This window comes from Schistocerca serialis, chromosome 3, assembly GCF_023864345.2.
Source record: "Schistocerca serialis cubense isolate TAMUIC-IGC-003099 chromosome 3, iqSchSeri2.2, whole genome shotgun sequence".
In the NCBI taxonomy this organism is placed as follows: domain Eukaryota; kingdom Metazoa; phylum Arthropoda; class Insecta; order Orthoptera; family Acrididae; genus Schistocerca; species Schistocerca serialis.
In genome coordinates, this window is record NC_064640.1 from 199,858,159 (window position 1) to 199,875,511 (window position 17,353).

Consider the following 17,353-nt stretch of genomic DNA (forward strand, 5'->3'; position numbering starts at 1 on the left):
CCAAATGTGGGGTTCCATTTCCTATTTACAATTTAAATAAAAGGTCTATATCCTGCTTAAAAACTACTTCTGAACCGAACAAAGAAAGACTGAAAATGACTTTGATTAAAAGTTTGTAAACATTATAGAAACAAGAATACCTGTGCAATGATGCTTGCCGAACTATGAAACTGGATGGAATAATGGTAAATATACAGTGAATAGAACTAAAATAAAATCTGTTTGTACAATGAAAGGCAATAAAAAACTAATTATAATGTACCACAGCAAATCTGACATTTATTTTCTCTACCAGTAGCTTTTCAACATAGATATTTATGAACAATTATAATACTGAAATTATTTATGTGCCCTGTGCCAAAGTGTTTGTGGGCAATATATTATCAATTTTATCCACTTCAAGAAATTTACAGGGCTGTTTTTCTTTTCTTTTTTTTTTTTTTTTACATATTTTAAAAATATACACAAAGGAATTTATATATAGGTAAATATTTCTTCGCCTTTTTCCTATATTTGAAATTTATAATTATTGAGGAGAAAATTTGAAGTCTGAAGTTTTCCTAAATACAATGCTCCCTTGCAAATGGAATGAAGGGGAGGGGAGGGTAGGGGGAAATTTAACACACATCTTGACTAAAAGGAGGAGAGAGAGAGAGAGAACATATTCTGAGGCATCAAGGATTAGTTAATTTGGTAATGGAGTGTAAAAATTGTACAGGGTGACAAAGACTTGTTTATAGTAGGGAGGTTCAAATGGACGTATGTTTCAGTAATTGTACACAGATTAAGAGTTGCACAAGATAGACTCATCTGGGCAGTTCTATCACAGGCTGACGACGACGACAAGACTATGATATTTGAAATATAATGATCCTGTGAAATATGAGGAGACTTAAGAAAAGCCTACTAAGCAATAAGCTTTGCCTTCACTTGTGGACTTCAATACTGCAATATTGCAATATACCAGGTGTGTTCTTTAAGCAAGTACCACTTTGAAATGAAAATTAAACAAGTAGACTTTTTATTAGTAGTTTTACTTTTAAAGGAAAGCCTGTACTTTAATTTACTTCTCTACATAATTACCACAAATATTAAGGCACTTATTGTATTGTACAATCAGTTTTGAGTACCATCCTCATAAATATCTGTCGCCAGAGCACAACTTTCGGTAATTTAAATGTTCTGTTACAATTTACTAAAGCATAATTGTTGACACTTGAGGAAACTCTTCAAATAATGTCAAAATCGTAAAGTGCCTGTTCTCTCTCACTTTTTAATCAAATTTCTGCACCAAATTGTCAGTCATGGCTGAAGGTCGTCCACTTCATTCCTCATTGTGTACATTTGTATGGATGTCTTTAAAAGCTCTCACCCATTTCTCTACCATCCCATCATTTGTAAGTGTCAAGAAATGTGCTTTATGCCACTGTTAGAGAGCATTTAAATGATCTAAAGTTATGCTCAGGTGGCAGATTTCTACATGTCTGGTATTCAACAGTTGGTTGTAACATACCGTAAGTGCCTTAATACTGGTGGAAATCATGTAAAAAATTAGCTTATATTATGCAGAAAATTGCTAAGAGAAGTCTACTTGGTTTATTTTTATTTCAAAATGATACTTAAAAAACCTGCCTCATACTATCCCTTGTAACATGTACTTTATTTCTATATTTGAGAATGAATACAAAATAGAAATCTTTGATACACTTGCACATCATTCATCCTCAATATGAGAAAGTAATGCAGACTAAATGTGACAATTTACAAACTGCTTTTCTGCTTTAAAAACTTTTCCAAATGGTTTAGACATAAAACCAGTGTTTAACAACCTTGACACCACAAAAGGATTTTACATCACAGCCATTTAACAAATTATACCGAATATTCCTTTTTTTATGTGTGTGTGTTTGGACTTGGGTAGTTATGATTGTCTTGTTGTTTCTTTCTTTCTTTCCAAATTCTTTTCATGTCTCTGCTGTGCTCTCACCAGTGTTCTTCTGACCATACATTTACCATTCTCTTTTTGATAAGTTTTTGTTAAAGTCTACATTTTTTATTATGTTTCTGAACTGTTTCTGGTCACTTACGTTATCTTGTGTAATATCTTCTTTTATATATTCTTCTATTTCAATGATCTATTTTGTCTTGTTTTGATAGTTTTTGCTGACTCGAAGATTTGCTTGTGAGTAGGTTCTTGTTCACCCTGTGGATATGTTCATAAAATTTATCCGTTTGTAGACCCCTCTCGAAAGCCTCTTTTTCCAAAGGACCTCATGAAAAAATGGTCCAAATATTTTGCTGAGCCTTTTTCCCCTACTTTTCCATCTTCTTCTTTTTTTTTGACCATGAATCATCATTTTCATTTGATCATGAATCACCATAGTTTCTGCAGCGTACAATGCTTCCAGCAGAGGACCCTTGTTGTGACGACTTAGTTTTGCATTGACAGAGAGAGATTTTTTATTGCAGTGACTGTACAAGAGTTTATAAGCTTTTTTGTAATTGTGATATTCTTTTGGCATTGGTTATTGTGTCTAGTGCCAATGATTGGATGATCCTGCCTTGATATTTCTAAGTGCCTAACTTGTGACACTTTTCTGTACTAAGTTATAAAGGGGAGATTACCTGCAGCTTCCTTTTCATGAATTGAGTTTCCTCGTAGTACATTTGTAAGACAATTTTCTGTGAGATTTCATAAAGTTTATACAATGCAAGTTTGGCTTCTCCTCTTAAGTGTGTTAGAACAGCACTGTCATCTGCTAAAGATGGACATTTCATGTGGATTCTCTGTCCTTTTTCTTTTAAATCTAGGACTGGTTTCCCATTATTTTGTTCCCACATGCCTCTACAATTTTTTTCCGAATTATGTTAAATAGGAGAGGCAAGAGTCTATCTCCTTGGCGAACACGGGTGTAGATTTGATATGCTTCTGTAATTTCTCCCATGAACTGAACTTTGGAGTTTGTACCTGTTAATGTCTGTTGGATAATTGGCATTGTTTTCCTGTCAATTTTGAATTCCTCTAAAGTATATATAGACACACACGCACACACACACACACACACACACACACACACACACACACACACACACACACGCAGGGTGAGTCAGGAGGGAAGGTACATGCTTTGAGGGGTGATAGTATTAGTGATTCTGAACAAGAAAATTTCATATGGATGTATGCCCTATTCCGAATGGTTTCCGAGATGGAACGCTTTTAAGATCACTTGGGTATGTTTTTCTTGAATAACTCGCAAACCGCACCCTCCAGCAAAAATGTGTCACAGTACAAAAATGTGCTACAGATTGCCACTATCCAACATTTCTACTGCTGCTTATCATATGCCATTATGCAAAGAGGTTACCATGGACTTATGGATGCAACGCATGCTTGAAGCATGGAAAAATGTTGCTTGTTCTGATGATCTGTTGTACACACACTGATTGTGGTACCACAGAAAATCTTATGAGGTGATGCATCCTGCATTAACAGGGCCACCTTCATGCAGATATTCTCATATGGAGGGATGTTTATATTGGGAAAATGAACTATTTCTGTGTCTGTCACCGTTCTCATTGATGAACAATGCAGGAACCTACTATCTCAGTGGTTTCAGACCTGGAGGTGATTACCCATAGGGGTAAAATGAAATTTCCTGTAGGATAAAAACAGAAGGGTTCTAGTATGTTTCGGCCACAAAACTAAATTATTTTTAAAATATCATTCTGTTATCACTATTTCATGAGACTGTAAAACAGATTATGTAAGTTATAAATAATTACATTTTTTACATACTAGAATAGATTTGACACGCAATGTGGTAGGTGTTACAGCTTGTGAAACAAATGCACCATCACCATCTTCACATAGCCCACTCACTACACACATGCTTTGTAGCAAGCATCTATGACGGTAAAACTGAAACATATGCATCACATATGCTTAAATATCTCATGAAAATGCCTTTCACAGTAGTAGGTAGCCATTGCAATGGATCACAAATTGCTTCACTATTCATTCCACAAGAAATTAACTGACAGCACAGCACAACACAACAATAATTGTAATGCCTACTACACCACTACAGTGCTTACATATTATTATTATTATTATTATTTGATGATGTTAGTTGCACAGGGCACACACAAAGCATTGGCAACCTGAAGTCTTCAATTTCCGCCAATAAAGAAGCAAGATGTCCCGGAATCAAGTGGTTTACAAACAATAAGTATAGTGCGTATAGTGCACACATTTGAACTAGGTCGATTTTAAATGAGAGTGCAGGTGCCAATGAAACTAGGAAGAGGAATGGTGCAGAAGAAGCATGTTTCATAGTGAGTGTCTATCCTCAATGTGAATAGTTTGTTTCTTTTTCTATGAAGGAACTGTAGGAAGCACTCATGATCCAGAGACAATTGCTTTGTGTGTGTGTGTGTGTGTGTGTGTGTGTGTGTGTGTGTCGCTAGTTCATTGTTTATTAAAATACCTACAAAAACTAAATATTATTTACTTTTTGTCATTTTAAAAATAACACACAAAATTCTTTTATTTTAAAGTTTAGTTAGGTGCTAATATTGATGACTGGGAGTATCTAATACCTGACTGCATTCAAGAGTAATGGTCTCAGAAAGATTGAGAACCACTGTACTATCTGATCAACCACATCTGTCTGTCTGCCTACAATACTTTGCAGTAAACTTTAAATTTAGCAAGACTATGTACCACTCCATCATTCCTGGATAGTGTCAGAATGGTTTGAGGAACACTTCACAGACACAGGATACTTGTTTGCAACCCCTCACCAGGTCATCTAACCACAATCTTGTTGAGCACATCTGAACACCAAAGAGTGAGAAATGCAGGTCTGGGTTCCAGCTCTGGCCAATATCCGTTAAGTGGAAGGAAGTGGTCATGGATCGGAATCTCCCCTTGATAGGGGCTTTATGCAGAATGGAGAACTATCTTATGTACATAACAAGTCTGACAACACAATAAGTCGTTTTCAATTCCATAGGATTTGGTGTTTATCCGGTAAAAGTGGTGTGAACTTTACTACCATAAATCTATTATGTAACACAACGGCTTAGTAGGGATGGAAAAGAGAGAGAGAGAGAGAGAGAGAGAGAGAGAGAGAGAGAGAGAGAGAGAGAGAGAGAGAGTGTGTGTGTGTGTGTGTGTGTGTGTGTGTCTGTGTGTGGGCGCGCGCGCCCTGTTAATGGTACATGCACTTTAAGCACCCAGAGAAGGCGACACTTACAACTTCAAGCACACAATTCAATATTTCTGTTCTGAAAAATTAACTAAATATATTACCTAACAATGATGTGCACACAGATTTACACTAAAAAGACACACCAAGAAGGTGTTATGCAAATTGATCAAAAAGTGATATTCATACAGGTATGTCAATGGACAATACAAAACTATAACCTTTGGCAGCCAATGGCTAAATGTGCGATGCTGCAGCTCAATTTCACGGCACAAAATGGCTCTGAGCACTATGGGACTTAATATCAATGGTCATCAGTCCCCTAGAACTTAGAACTACTTAAACCTAACCAACCTAAGGACATCACACAACACCCAGTCATCACGAGGCAGATAAAATCCCTGACCCCGTCGGGAATCGAACCCGGGAACCCGGGCGCGGAAAGCGAGAATGCTACCGCACGACCACGAGCTGCGGACTTCACTGCACAGCTGGCAAGGATAGTAAACAGGAGAAACACTGATACCAGGCATAAAGTCTTTATGAATTCATTCCGTGGACTCAGCTGGACAGTAACTATGTCTCGCAGACAACATACGCAGATTTCAGCCTATGAAAGAGAAAGTGCAGTAGGACTCAAGGAAGCCAGTTGGCTTAACAATCCAATAGGAATGGTGCCACAATTAACAATTACATGATGATGTGCAGGAGTGCACAAACCACGGCTGAACACAACATTAAGAACCAAGCAGTTCACCTAGAAGGATGACAGAACAAGAGGAGAAAGCTATCATCAGAGAGCTCAGAATTCATCATTACCATCAAAACAATGTGCAATTGGTGCCTCAGTGACCGTAAGGGCCATTAATAGGACGCTAACACAAAGGAGGCTGAACTCACAGCCCAGTTGCCATTGAGCTCTGTACACAAACAAGTCTGTTTGCAGAGGTGTCTGGCACATGCCACCTGGAATAACATTGACTGGAATAGAATTGTCTTCTCTGAAGGGCCACACTTCAAACTGAGCCTCGAAGACCAGTGAACATGTGTGGAGATGCCCTGGACAGCTGTGGGATACCAACCTGCCTGTTGCCTGCCATACGGCCCATCAATTAGAGTGATTGGCTGGTGAGCCATTTCATTTCATAACAGGCCCCATTTGGTTGTCATCCATGGGACCCTCCGTGGCACCCTTACAGCAAAGTGGTATGTCAACAATGTACTATGCCATGTTTTGTCATCCTTCATGGAAAGCCATCACAGGCCTACATTTCAGGAAGATAAGGCCCGCCCACTCATGGCGACAGTTTCTACTGCTTATCTTCATGCTTGTAAATCCTACCTTGGCCAGCAAGATAGCTAGATCTGTCCCCAGTTGAGAACATTAGGAGCATTATGGGCAGGACCCTACAACTAACTAGGTAGTTTGATGATCTAACACTTCCTCAAGAGGATTCCAACAACTGTATCAATCAATGCCATGCTAAATAACTACAGAGGTGGACCAACACATACTGAGAAAGACACCTATGTCCAATAGGCTTAACAGAGCACTACAGTAATGACTGCTTTGCCAGCTGTCTCCGAAACATTAGGTTCTTGTATAGCTAATTCCACAAATAGACAGCATTCTAGAAGAAAATGTTTTTCAATTTCAGAACATTCAACAACATAATGTTCATAATTAGTGATTAAGTTATAAATGAAATTTCACAGTTTTTTTTTGTGCTGTAGTCCCCAAAAAATATCAATTCCAAACACCACTTGTAATACACAAAAATTTGAGCTTTAATTTACCATTGAGAAACAGGTGAACAACCATTTGTAAAGTTCAAAAATTACACTAACAATATAAAAGTCTATTACTTAAACAGTGCACATTAACATAATCCATTTAATTTGTTTGGTTTTTACATCTGACTGAGGTAATAACTGTAACAATAAAATGATAATTTCAAACAGAGCACACAGTACAAGTTGAAAAAGGGTCTAATGTAGGAATGATTTATTTTTAAGAAAGTAAAAATCACTATAAAGAAAAATAATAAAATTTATATTTTCTTTCAACAGAAATGTGGCTAAAGTTATCATCTTTTTAAGTCTCGACTGTTTTGATGATGTCGTCCACCCCTGGTGGATTCAGCCTACCAATACTGGCTATCAGCATTGATCAGGGTAGTAATAATGATATGAAATGTGATATCACAAGTCCGCAGATGATGTCAGATTAGAACAGGACATATTTATTTTACTTCTATAATATATTAGGACTAATGAGGACCAGTTCAACAGAAAGAAAATCCATTAAAGACGTTTTGAAAGATATCAACAGAAAAAAATCATAGCATCCATTGCAACCTAGGGAACTAGACACTTTGGACACTGATTTAACAAATATGTTTTAAGGAAAGTTTTGGGAAAGAAAACCTAATGGAAGCAAAGAAAAAACCGACCTATTACAGGCAAGAAAGGGCCAAAATTGTCAAGATATGTCGGAGGCAGTGCAAAATAGAGCAGTGTGTTTGTAGAGACAGGGAAGAACATTTAGAAGAAGATGGTAATTATTGTATTATATGAATGTAGGTTGGTAAGTTGTGGTGAGTGATCTTTAGCATTGTTCGATGTCTAGGTTAGGCTAACAAGAGACTGACAGTGAGTAGACAATGAATGTGATTTCATGAGAAAAACAGTTACAACTCTCATATTTTTCTTTTTTTTCCATGCTGTATTCCAATGAGTGATTTATGTCTACCATTTTGATGACGTTATACATACTAGCAGACTGGTGGTATTAACAGATCTCCTTCCATCTCCTTATATCTTCCCACAATAATTGTCTCCCATACCTATGATATGTAAAAGCTTCAAGAGTCTTTAGCATATTCTAATATTTATTTGCTGCCAGGAAAAAGTGAACTAATCCTGGATGTAATAGCAGACAGTTGAAGTTGGGAGACTGTAGGAGGATACAAGATGACAGACAAATTTTCTAGTTGGCGTGCTGAATGGCAGCTAGCTCTAAACATAAAAAAATATAAGTTACTGCAGATGATTAGGAAAAACAAACGCGTAATATTCAAATACAGCATTAGTAGTGTGGTGCTTGACAGTGTTACACTGTCAAATATCAGGGAGTAAAGTTGCTATTCAGAAAATTTAGAGAACTGGCATTTGAAGCTGACTGGACAATGATCCTACAGCCACCAACACACATTTCGCATAAGGACCACGAAGATAAGATAAGAGATATTTGGGCTCTTATGGAGACACACAGACAGTTGTTTTTCCCTTGCTCTATTTGAGAGCAGAACAGAAAAGGGATGACAAGTAGTGGTACAGGGTATCCTCTCCCAAGCACCATCTGGTAGCTTGCAGATTATTTATGTAGAGGTAGATATTATATTAATCAGTCTCATCTTCTGGAAAAATGTCTCTTATCTCCTTCTTGTGTGAGCCATATTTTGTGCTACCTCTTCATGTCATTTTAGCATCTGCCATAAAATCAGTACAAAGGCTTGTTACATTGGACATTTTGTATGGTTTCCTTGTGTTTTAACCCCATGTTAATGCATATTTTGGATTTCCCAGCAACAAATCTCACCATCCCCTGGCAGAAAAATGAGACTGTGGCAAGTTGGAGAATGGATGGAGAATCATCACTGACTTCATTGCAATAAAATCAAAATATGACTGCCTGTTCATGCCCACAGACATCCTTACATAGCTCAAGGCCCTTGTCTTAAGATGTTAGCTGTTTTTCAAGGTGATGAAGGTTCCTTGTGGTGGTGCCTCACAGCAAAAAACAATATAAGAGAAACGGCTATTTTAATTTAATTGTACCTAATCATGAACTAAAACAATGTTTGTTAGTGTCATGTTCCATGAGTCAGTTCGCATGATTAATCATAATGAAGTGGAACAAGTCATTTCACATTCACATAGCAAATTAATTTGTAAACATGACTACATGTTGAACATCTAGAAGATTATTATTTATGTTTTTTTGTTTTTTTAAATAAACAGATGTGGGTTAGTAATTCCTACCAACCACAGTTTACACAGTACAATAATGGAAATTCTTTTACGGAACAGGAGTTGTCAAGGAGATACTTTTTCAGTTTGTTTTCACAGTTTCTTTGCTGTCTGTTAAGTATTCAAGGTACTGTTTTACACCAGACGGCGAAAGCTAAATGCATATTAATATAAATTGGTATGTGTCTCATGTTCCTGTAAACCATCTAACTACATTAGCCTTTGATTCTATGATGGAGAAAATACAAAGAAACAGCTACAAGGCACTTTCCTCAATTCCATTGTGAAATAGTTAGGATGTACACTATGTATTATCTATATGCTCGATCTCACAAAACTAGCGATGATACACACATTTTACAGCATTGCAAACAGATAACATGTACAAATATATGTCAGAAAGAGGAAAAATGGTACATCCTATTCACTGAAAATAATTTTACACAGATATAGGACATAGTACTTAAAAATGCTCATTGATATAGGGATTGATGGCACCTCAAAAGCAATACTGTTGAATTAATACAAAAATCAGAGACACCACAGTTACACACATGAATACTTGAAGACTGTGTCTAAAATGTACTCACTCAATTACATCCAGCAGTTTTTGTGATCCATCATCCATTTCAGCCACGTTACTTCAGTAAACAGCACACCTTGGCAGGTTCAGCCATTTTATGTATCATTCTTCTCTATAACACTTGGGTGTGGTATTCAATCACCATTCAAGAAGTGAAATTACGTAAACAGAAACTGCATGCTACAGCACGTTAGAGGTTATGACGCAAAAATATATTTCTGTTTATATATGTACATATAGTTAGTCTAACCCATTATTGCTTCGTTGATGTGGTCTTCTAGTAGTAGTAACTAAGGCCTCGCTTTCCTGAAAAAGAATGGGTAGATTGTTAGAAATCTATTCAAACTGAATAACTATACAAAATAGAAAGACTGTACTTGAAAATTTAAATATGTTGTCCTTAACAACCTAATTTAGTAACAAAATTATAAGGCTCTAAACAAGTGTCCAGAGTAATATGTTTGTTTGCATGTACATCTTCTGCAGCAGCTGTTAAAAATCAGCTTTGTTGTTGTCAGTCTTGAGCTTACTGCGATTTAATTAGAGAGAATTACATCAGACACATTTCGCTTTTATTTATAAAGCTCCTTCTGTGGTTATTAGTTTTACTTTACATATTCATTGCTTCTTCCCTCCTCGCTAGCAGGGGCCGACATCGAAAGACTTCATTTCCCATATGTACTTGGCAGTTTTTGCCATTCTGCAGTATTTCTTGCAGTGCATTTAGGTTATTTACACTTCAGCTTTGTAAATTGAACAGATGTGTGTGTCTTTTCTTTTTTCACTTTGCACGGCGTTACACTATAGTTTTGTTTCTAATTCTGCACAGCAATACACTGTAAGTGAGAAACACATATAACTTCAGTTCAATTTATATAGATGAAGTGTAAATAACCCAAATGCAGCACAGGAAATACTGCAGGATGGCAAGAACTGCCAAGTGCATATATGACATGAAGTCTTTCGACGTCAGCCCCTGCTAGCAAGGAGGGAAGAAGCAGTGGTTTAGAGAATACGAAAAGAAACTCCAATAACGATGGAAGATGCTTTATAAATAAAAGAGAAATGTGTGTGGCATAATTCTCTTTAATTAAACTGCAGTAAGCTCAAGATGGAACACCAATACTAACACCGAAGTGCCTAGAGACTTCATGCAGCCAGTAAGAAAAGGAAAATCACCAATGTTTACAAACTTTTAAGATGATTGATGGAAACCGGTAAAAGTTACACAATTGACCCCCTCGTATTTTTTGTAGTTTATTTACGATATACATATATAATATGCATCAAAGTACTTGCTGGAGACTCAATCATCTAACATATATTTTCTGAACACATCTTGTTGTTTTAGTTTTTCTGGTGAAAAATGCATTAATTATGGAAAAGTGGATTTAAAGATGACATAAATGCAAACATTAGTCTACCTTACACACCAATCTGTCAGCACAACTTTTATTTGAGAATTGTATTGTTGGCTTCATCAACTCCTGAATAAATTATCACCTTTCTAACTAATTCAGACATTGGATGACAACTGATCAGTCGGTAAGGGCCAATCACAGTCTAGCCTACAAACTAAAAGCAATTATGTGAAATAAAGAGGGAGAGGGTGCCAAGACAGTGACAATAAGACTTCTTGCTATTTTTTAGTTATCTCTCTTTTATTTTAATAAAAGAAACAAGTGTACCCAACTGGCACAGTGAGATGTAAACTCTTTTGAACATAAATACTAGTAAACCTGCACTCTTCTGCCACCTGTATTGACTCACAAATGTGAAGTGCAGAGCATGAATACACAAAATAATACCTGGTGTTTCAATGCAATGACCTTAACATTCCTATAGTGCTACCTCAACCACAATTATACATAGATGACTACTAGTTTTAGATATAGACTGAAGTGACAGCAATTAAAGTGCTGGGCTGTTAAGTAAGAGTAGCTGTTAATGTATGAAACTAAGTTTCCCTATATGACTTTAAGTGAATGCTGAAATGTGTGTCTCAGTTTCATGTTCCATGGATCATTTGCACAATAAAGTGTAAGGTTTACATTCACATCACAAATTAATTTGTATACATAGCTACATACTGAACATTTATAAGTATTTTTAATTATTACTATTATTATATATGAAAACATTAGTAATTCCTACCTGCTACCTTTTACACATTACAATAACACAACACAGTTATAAATTTCAAGCATTATTATAGTCCACTTATGACTGTCTCCTTTCTAATAATCACAGAATCAGTGGGGGCATTGAAGTGTCTAACTCTCTTGCTGTTTCAACACCAATACCTTCTTCCTGATTCTACATGTCTAACACCAAGGGAATGTATCACTGGTGCACTATTTTGTCAACTCTTTCCCTTCGTCCCTCTCTTACCCCCCCCCCTCGAGAGAGAGAGAGAGAGAGAGAGAGAGAGAGAGAGAGAGAGAGAGAGAGACTAGAACTTTGTAGTACAAGGTTAAGGATTACAATCCACAAACACAACCATCCATAACGTAAACTTCAAATATTTTACACGAAAGTACAGTAACTGGTTTCAGGGTTTGTTTCTTTCTTTATTTTCTTTTTTACATTGAGACCTTACATATGGATGATTGCTGCTTTCAAGTTATTATCAGTATAATTATTCGTTTCATAAATTCTGGGCACATAGTACAAATATGCCGAGTTGTACTGTTTCTCTTGCTGTGAGAAAGGATCTGCTCACAACATAACAGTTTGCATTGCAGTTATGCACAACTGCTAATCCTAAACATTGTGGTTCAAGGGTTATACATATTTCCATTACATATGGACAGCCTATTGTTAATGATACACTAGGAAGAAATTCTATTTATCCTGATATAAACCTAGGTGGTGCACCTTTCTCACAATGTGTTTAATTAAATCTCTAAAGCTTTCAAATATTTACATTCATTATAATTCGTGGAAGTCATTGTATTGCAAACTTTCTGAAGTGACAGGGCACAGAATATTGAGCAAGCAGGGCATATTTCTGAGATGAAACATAAATAGTTTTCAACTCTTCAATCTGATTATGGATTACTATGGGTGTCTAAGATAACCATACACTAAAGAGCTACATACTAATTATGAACTCTGATCACTCATGTGGTAAACGAAAGTTACTCACACTAAACTATACATTGCCTCAAGAAACTGATCACAGTAAAAGATTATAAGACAACACACTGGTAAGAATGGTGGTGGTGGTGGTGGTGGTGGTGGAGGGAGGCACAGGCTCAAGCAGTTTGTCATATTGTGCCACACAACTGCAAACTACCAAAATAAACAATTTTTCCCATCTTCACATTATTTCACCTGCTTTCATTATCATTTGAGGTAATAAATATGGAATATTACACTTTTAATACTCTGAATTTAATACAAATTTCTCTGTAACTTTGTTATGATTGAACAGCTGATACTAATGCTTTGTACCAGAGCAGCTGCATCATAATCATAATCACCAACACTACAACTCTGAAATCACACATGCAATACTGTGCACTGTATCACATACAGAACCATGGCATACATTGAAAACAAAAAAGAGACCAACTATTGATTAGGCGACTGCATATTCTGTAACTCACAATAACATTTTCAGGACGACGTTTATGACGGGTTTATACCACGAGACATACCGCTAAATTTTCATGAAAGAAAGTGATTTTTGGGATGATGAGAATTCAGGTTAGATAACCAATTTAAATGCTACTAACGAAGTATCTTTTATCGATTAACATGACAGTTTAAAAAACTAAAATTACGTAAGTTTTTCACTACAAAGTCTCTGGAGACATTTACAAACTATGCTTCTGCATAGTACAAAATCATGGTGTTCCTCATGTAACTTGATCAACAATGAAGTTATCTAGTTTTAACTGCATTTCGCGTCTGGAGAAATTTAAAAACTAAACAGGCGATGTTTGCTTCCCTTCTCTATGTAAATCTCAAATGCAACATTAAAGATGATGATGATCAAATATATTAGAATGTGAGTTAACTCTTCAAGAATAGTTTAAAATGTGCAAAATTGTTTCAACTCTGAAAATGAAGAAATAGAACATTTTCTGTATCATAAATCCTTCACCATCGGTCTTTACTCTTAACACCTTCATAAAGAAGGGTGTCATTATCTCACAATGGAACAGCTATCAGCAAACAAATACTAATAACAAATACAAAACATTTTGTGTTATCGCGAATTGCTACGATATGCTACGTAATAAATATGTATTAGTACTGCCTAGTATATATGTTTGTACCTGTTCGGCATGTTAACGTTTTGGAAGCTTTACTACGTGTAAGAACGCAAATGCAAAACTTCACTTTATACACTCTAAGAAACACCAACAAATTTAACTTACGTTGATCAGTATTTTATGTTAGCGGCGATGTAAATGAAAACGTAAAACCACTGGGTGACAGCATACTAACTGCCGTCATAACGTTGGGAACACAAAACACTTATTTGCCTTCGAGTCTACACGACTCATGGGCTGAAAACACTATTGCGACATTCGTTGTAAACAGAAGATCACAAATCTTCGGCATATCACAGAACACTATTCTACTCTTTACTACAAAGTAATCACTAAAGTTATCACAACCGTTCTCATTCAGTTTGACACTATGTTCGAAGAGTAAAACGAATAACAACTTGTGTAGACACAGGAGGCACGCACAATTCAGTCTGTCAAGAAAAAACACGCCGAGCACTACAAACATTTCAGATATCGTGACACCAATATATAACGGGCAATAAATTAAGTTAACAAAACGAACTTAAAATCGAATTCACACATTCCCGCACGACGTTCGTCACATCTCCGTTATGCAGCCATCGCCAGAAAACACACACAACACCTTTGGCAGTACTTAAGCATGGCTACCATTTTTAACTCTCCACTCCAGTTAACATTCAAAAACGTCATCCATTCAGCGGAAACTCCGTAACAAGTGTTTTCCGTACGGTCGCTACAAATTATTTAGCACACAAGATAACATAAAAAAATATAGATACCCGTGAAGACAAGATGTTATCGATTTAATAAGCTGCTAACAAAACAGGTAAGCCAGAGCGGTATATTTCGGATTTACTGCTCATGGGTTGGCTGCGCTACTGTGTACTACCCATTCCGAAAGCGTCACGTGAATCAGAGCACAGAAGTCTTTGTCGCTCATGTCAGTTACATCATACAGGGCGTAAAGAAAGATGCATTTATTGATTTTAATTGAACTAGTATATGCAGCTAAGTTCCTGCTATAAATCCACAACATGAAACGTTATTATTATTACGCAAGATCGTTCCGTGGACTGATATATAAGGTTAAAATCAGACGAGCATTTAAATGATTCCCGGAAATACGAAGTTAATTAATTATTAGAATTAATTTTTCATATGCAGTACGGATATCGTTCGCGCATTACTGTCGGTTGATTTGTTATTTTACTGCATTTCCTCCGATTACTCGGAGTAAAAAAACAGAAGTTTGACACGCTTCTCCACAGAGCAGATTAATCAAACGAGATTGGTAACAGCGGGCCACTAGGCAAATTCGACTTCTCTATCCGAAACATCCTTGTTTCTATCGAAACATTTATGTTAAATACTTCTGACTGAGGCCACAGCACGCCCAGATCTGTCGTAAAATATTAAAACTATTTCTAGTCACTCATCGCAAAGCTAATATAATTTTATATCTCTACTTTGGCCGCTGTCAGTAACTTTGCTGCCAACAAAATAAATCTTACCGACTACTTTTAGTGTCTCATTTCTCCAACTAATTCGTTCGTCGTCGCCTGATTCAATTCGGCTACAATTCATTACCCTTATTTTACGTTTGTTGATGTTCCATCTTATAACATCTTTTCAAGACACTATCCATTCCGTCCAGCTGATCGCCCAAGTCATCCGCCTCTGGCCGAATTGCAATATCATCAGCATACTCATTTTTTTTGTATTTCTCCTTCCTGAACTTTAATTATCTTTCCAAATTTTTCCTTGGTTTCTTGAACTGCTTGCTTAGTATGCAGATTAAATAACACAAAGGATTGGTTACAACCCTGTCTCACTCCCTTTCAACTACTGTGTCCATTTCAAGTCGTTCAAGTTAAACGGCCGTCTGATTTCTGTAAACGTTGTAGAGAACCTTTTGCTGCTTATCTTTAATCCCTGCTACTTCCAGAATTTCAAAAACTGTATTCCAGTCAGCACTGTCAAAAGCTTTCTCTAAACCTAACATCTCACTTATATTTTATAAATTAAGGAAAACAGTCATGCGCGAATAAATCGAAAGCAGTCTACCAGGAGAGACAACGCGACTACTTCCAAATGGATACAGAAAGAGTGTGCCATGGCTCGGCGGTTGATTTTTACAGCTACACTGTTACATGACAAGACTGTTTCAACAGCTAGGTAACCATTTGAACCACAACCGTGTCTTTTGCATGTTTGCTTGTGGCAATATCAGACGTCTCATTTTCCAGGATTACTGCGTTCCACAATTATTCTTTCACCTTTTTCGTACCAGAAGAAGGAAGTAGAGGCTATTTTGGGCAACATTATCTAGAATCTCTTGCGAGGGAGAATGGAAATACAGTGCAAGACTCAAATCCTTCAGTTCCTCCAAGACCGTACACATCTTACCGCTGAATACTGTGAACGCGCTTGCTCAAGACACAAGTGCCAACGACTGCGATGCCAAGGCAGCTACAGGTTCCTACCAGACGCTTTTTAGACTAATCGACGAGCGAACTTGTCCCATACACTTCCTGCCGTTGGCACAGCCTCCAAAAGGCGAGCAAGGAAAAAAAAAAAAAAAAAAAAAAACACATTCATTGTGCAACAATGGGGCTTCTAAATATTGGAATTAATTGTACTGCTGAAATAGAGGCTTGGGAGTTCTGTTATGGAAACGCATGACTTTGGGCCGACGCGCTGGAGCGTTATTGCGGCCAAAAGAACCAACAGTCACATTTCGAATTTTGATAAATGTCTGCAACTCTACGAACTGAGGACGACCCACTTCCCAGTGAGTGTCAGCCGCATGGACAAAACACGGCACACACACGGATGCTGTGCTACAGCATCACCTTGTAAAACTTTCTTATCATCATTTTGTATTGAAGCTTCATTGTCTGAGATGCCATATTCTGTCAGTCATACTTGAGAGTTACAAAATGGTTCAAATGGCTCTGAGCACTATGGGGCTTAACATCTATGGTCATCAGTCCCCTGGAACTTAGAACTAATTAAACCTAACTAACCTAAGGACATCACACACATCCATGCCCGAGGCAGGATTCGAACCTGCGACCGTAGCGATCGCGCGGTTCCAGACTGAAGCGCCTAGAACCGTTCGGCCAATGATTCCGGCCTGAGAGTTACACTGGATGAACAACCCGGTGGGTAAGGTGGGGGTTTGGGGGGGGGGGGGGGGTGGACACAGTAGTTACTAGTACGCTCTCTTCATTACACTCCTGGCACTACCTATTTGGCGGCCA

At 37.1% G+C, this 17,353-nt stretch overlaps 1 protein-coding gene across 1 annotated transcript in view; it reads right to left on the minus strand.

Moving 5' to 3' along the window:
- Window positions 1-14,745, minus strand: part of LOC126470744 (mucin-5AC-like) — a 293,641-nt gene extending 278,896 nt beyond the window's left edge. Inside the window, exons 1-2 of the mRNA XM_050098750.1 lie at window positions 14,214-14,745; window positions 9,833-10,131 (exon numbers count right to left, since the gene is read on the minus strand). Coding sequence (XP_049954707.1) covers window positions 9,833-9,870 — 38 coding nt within the window. The 5' untranslated portion in view covers window positions 9,871-10,131; window positions 14,214-14,745. The remainder of the gene's footprint in view (window positions 1-9,832; window positions 10,132-14,213) is intronic.
- Window positions 14,746-17,353: the final 2,608 nt, after the last annotated feature.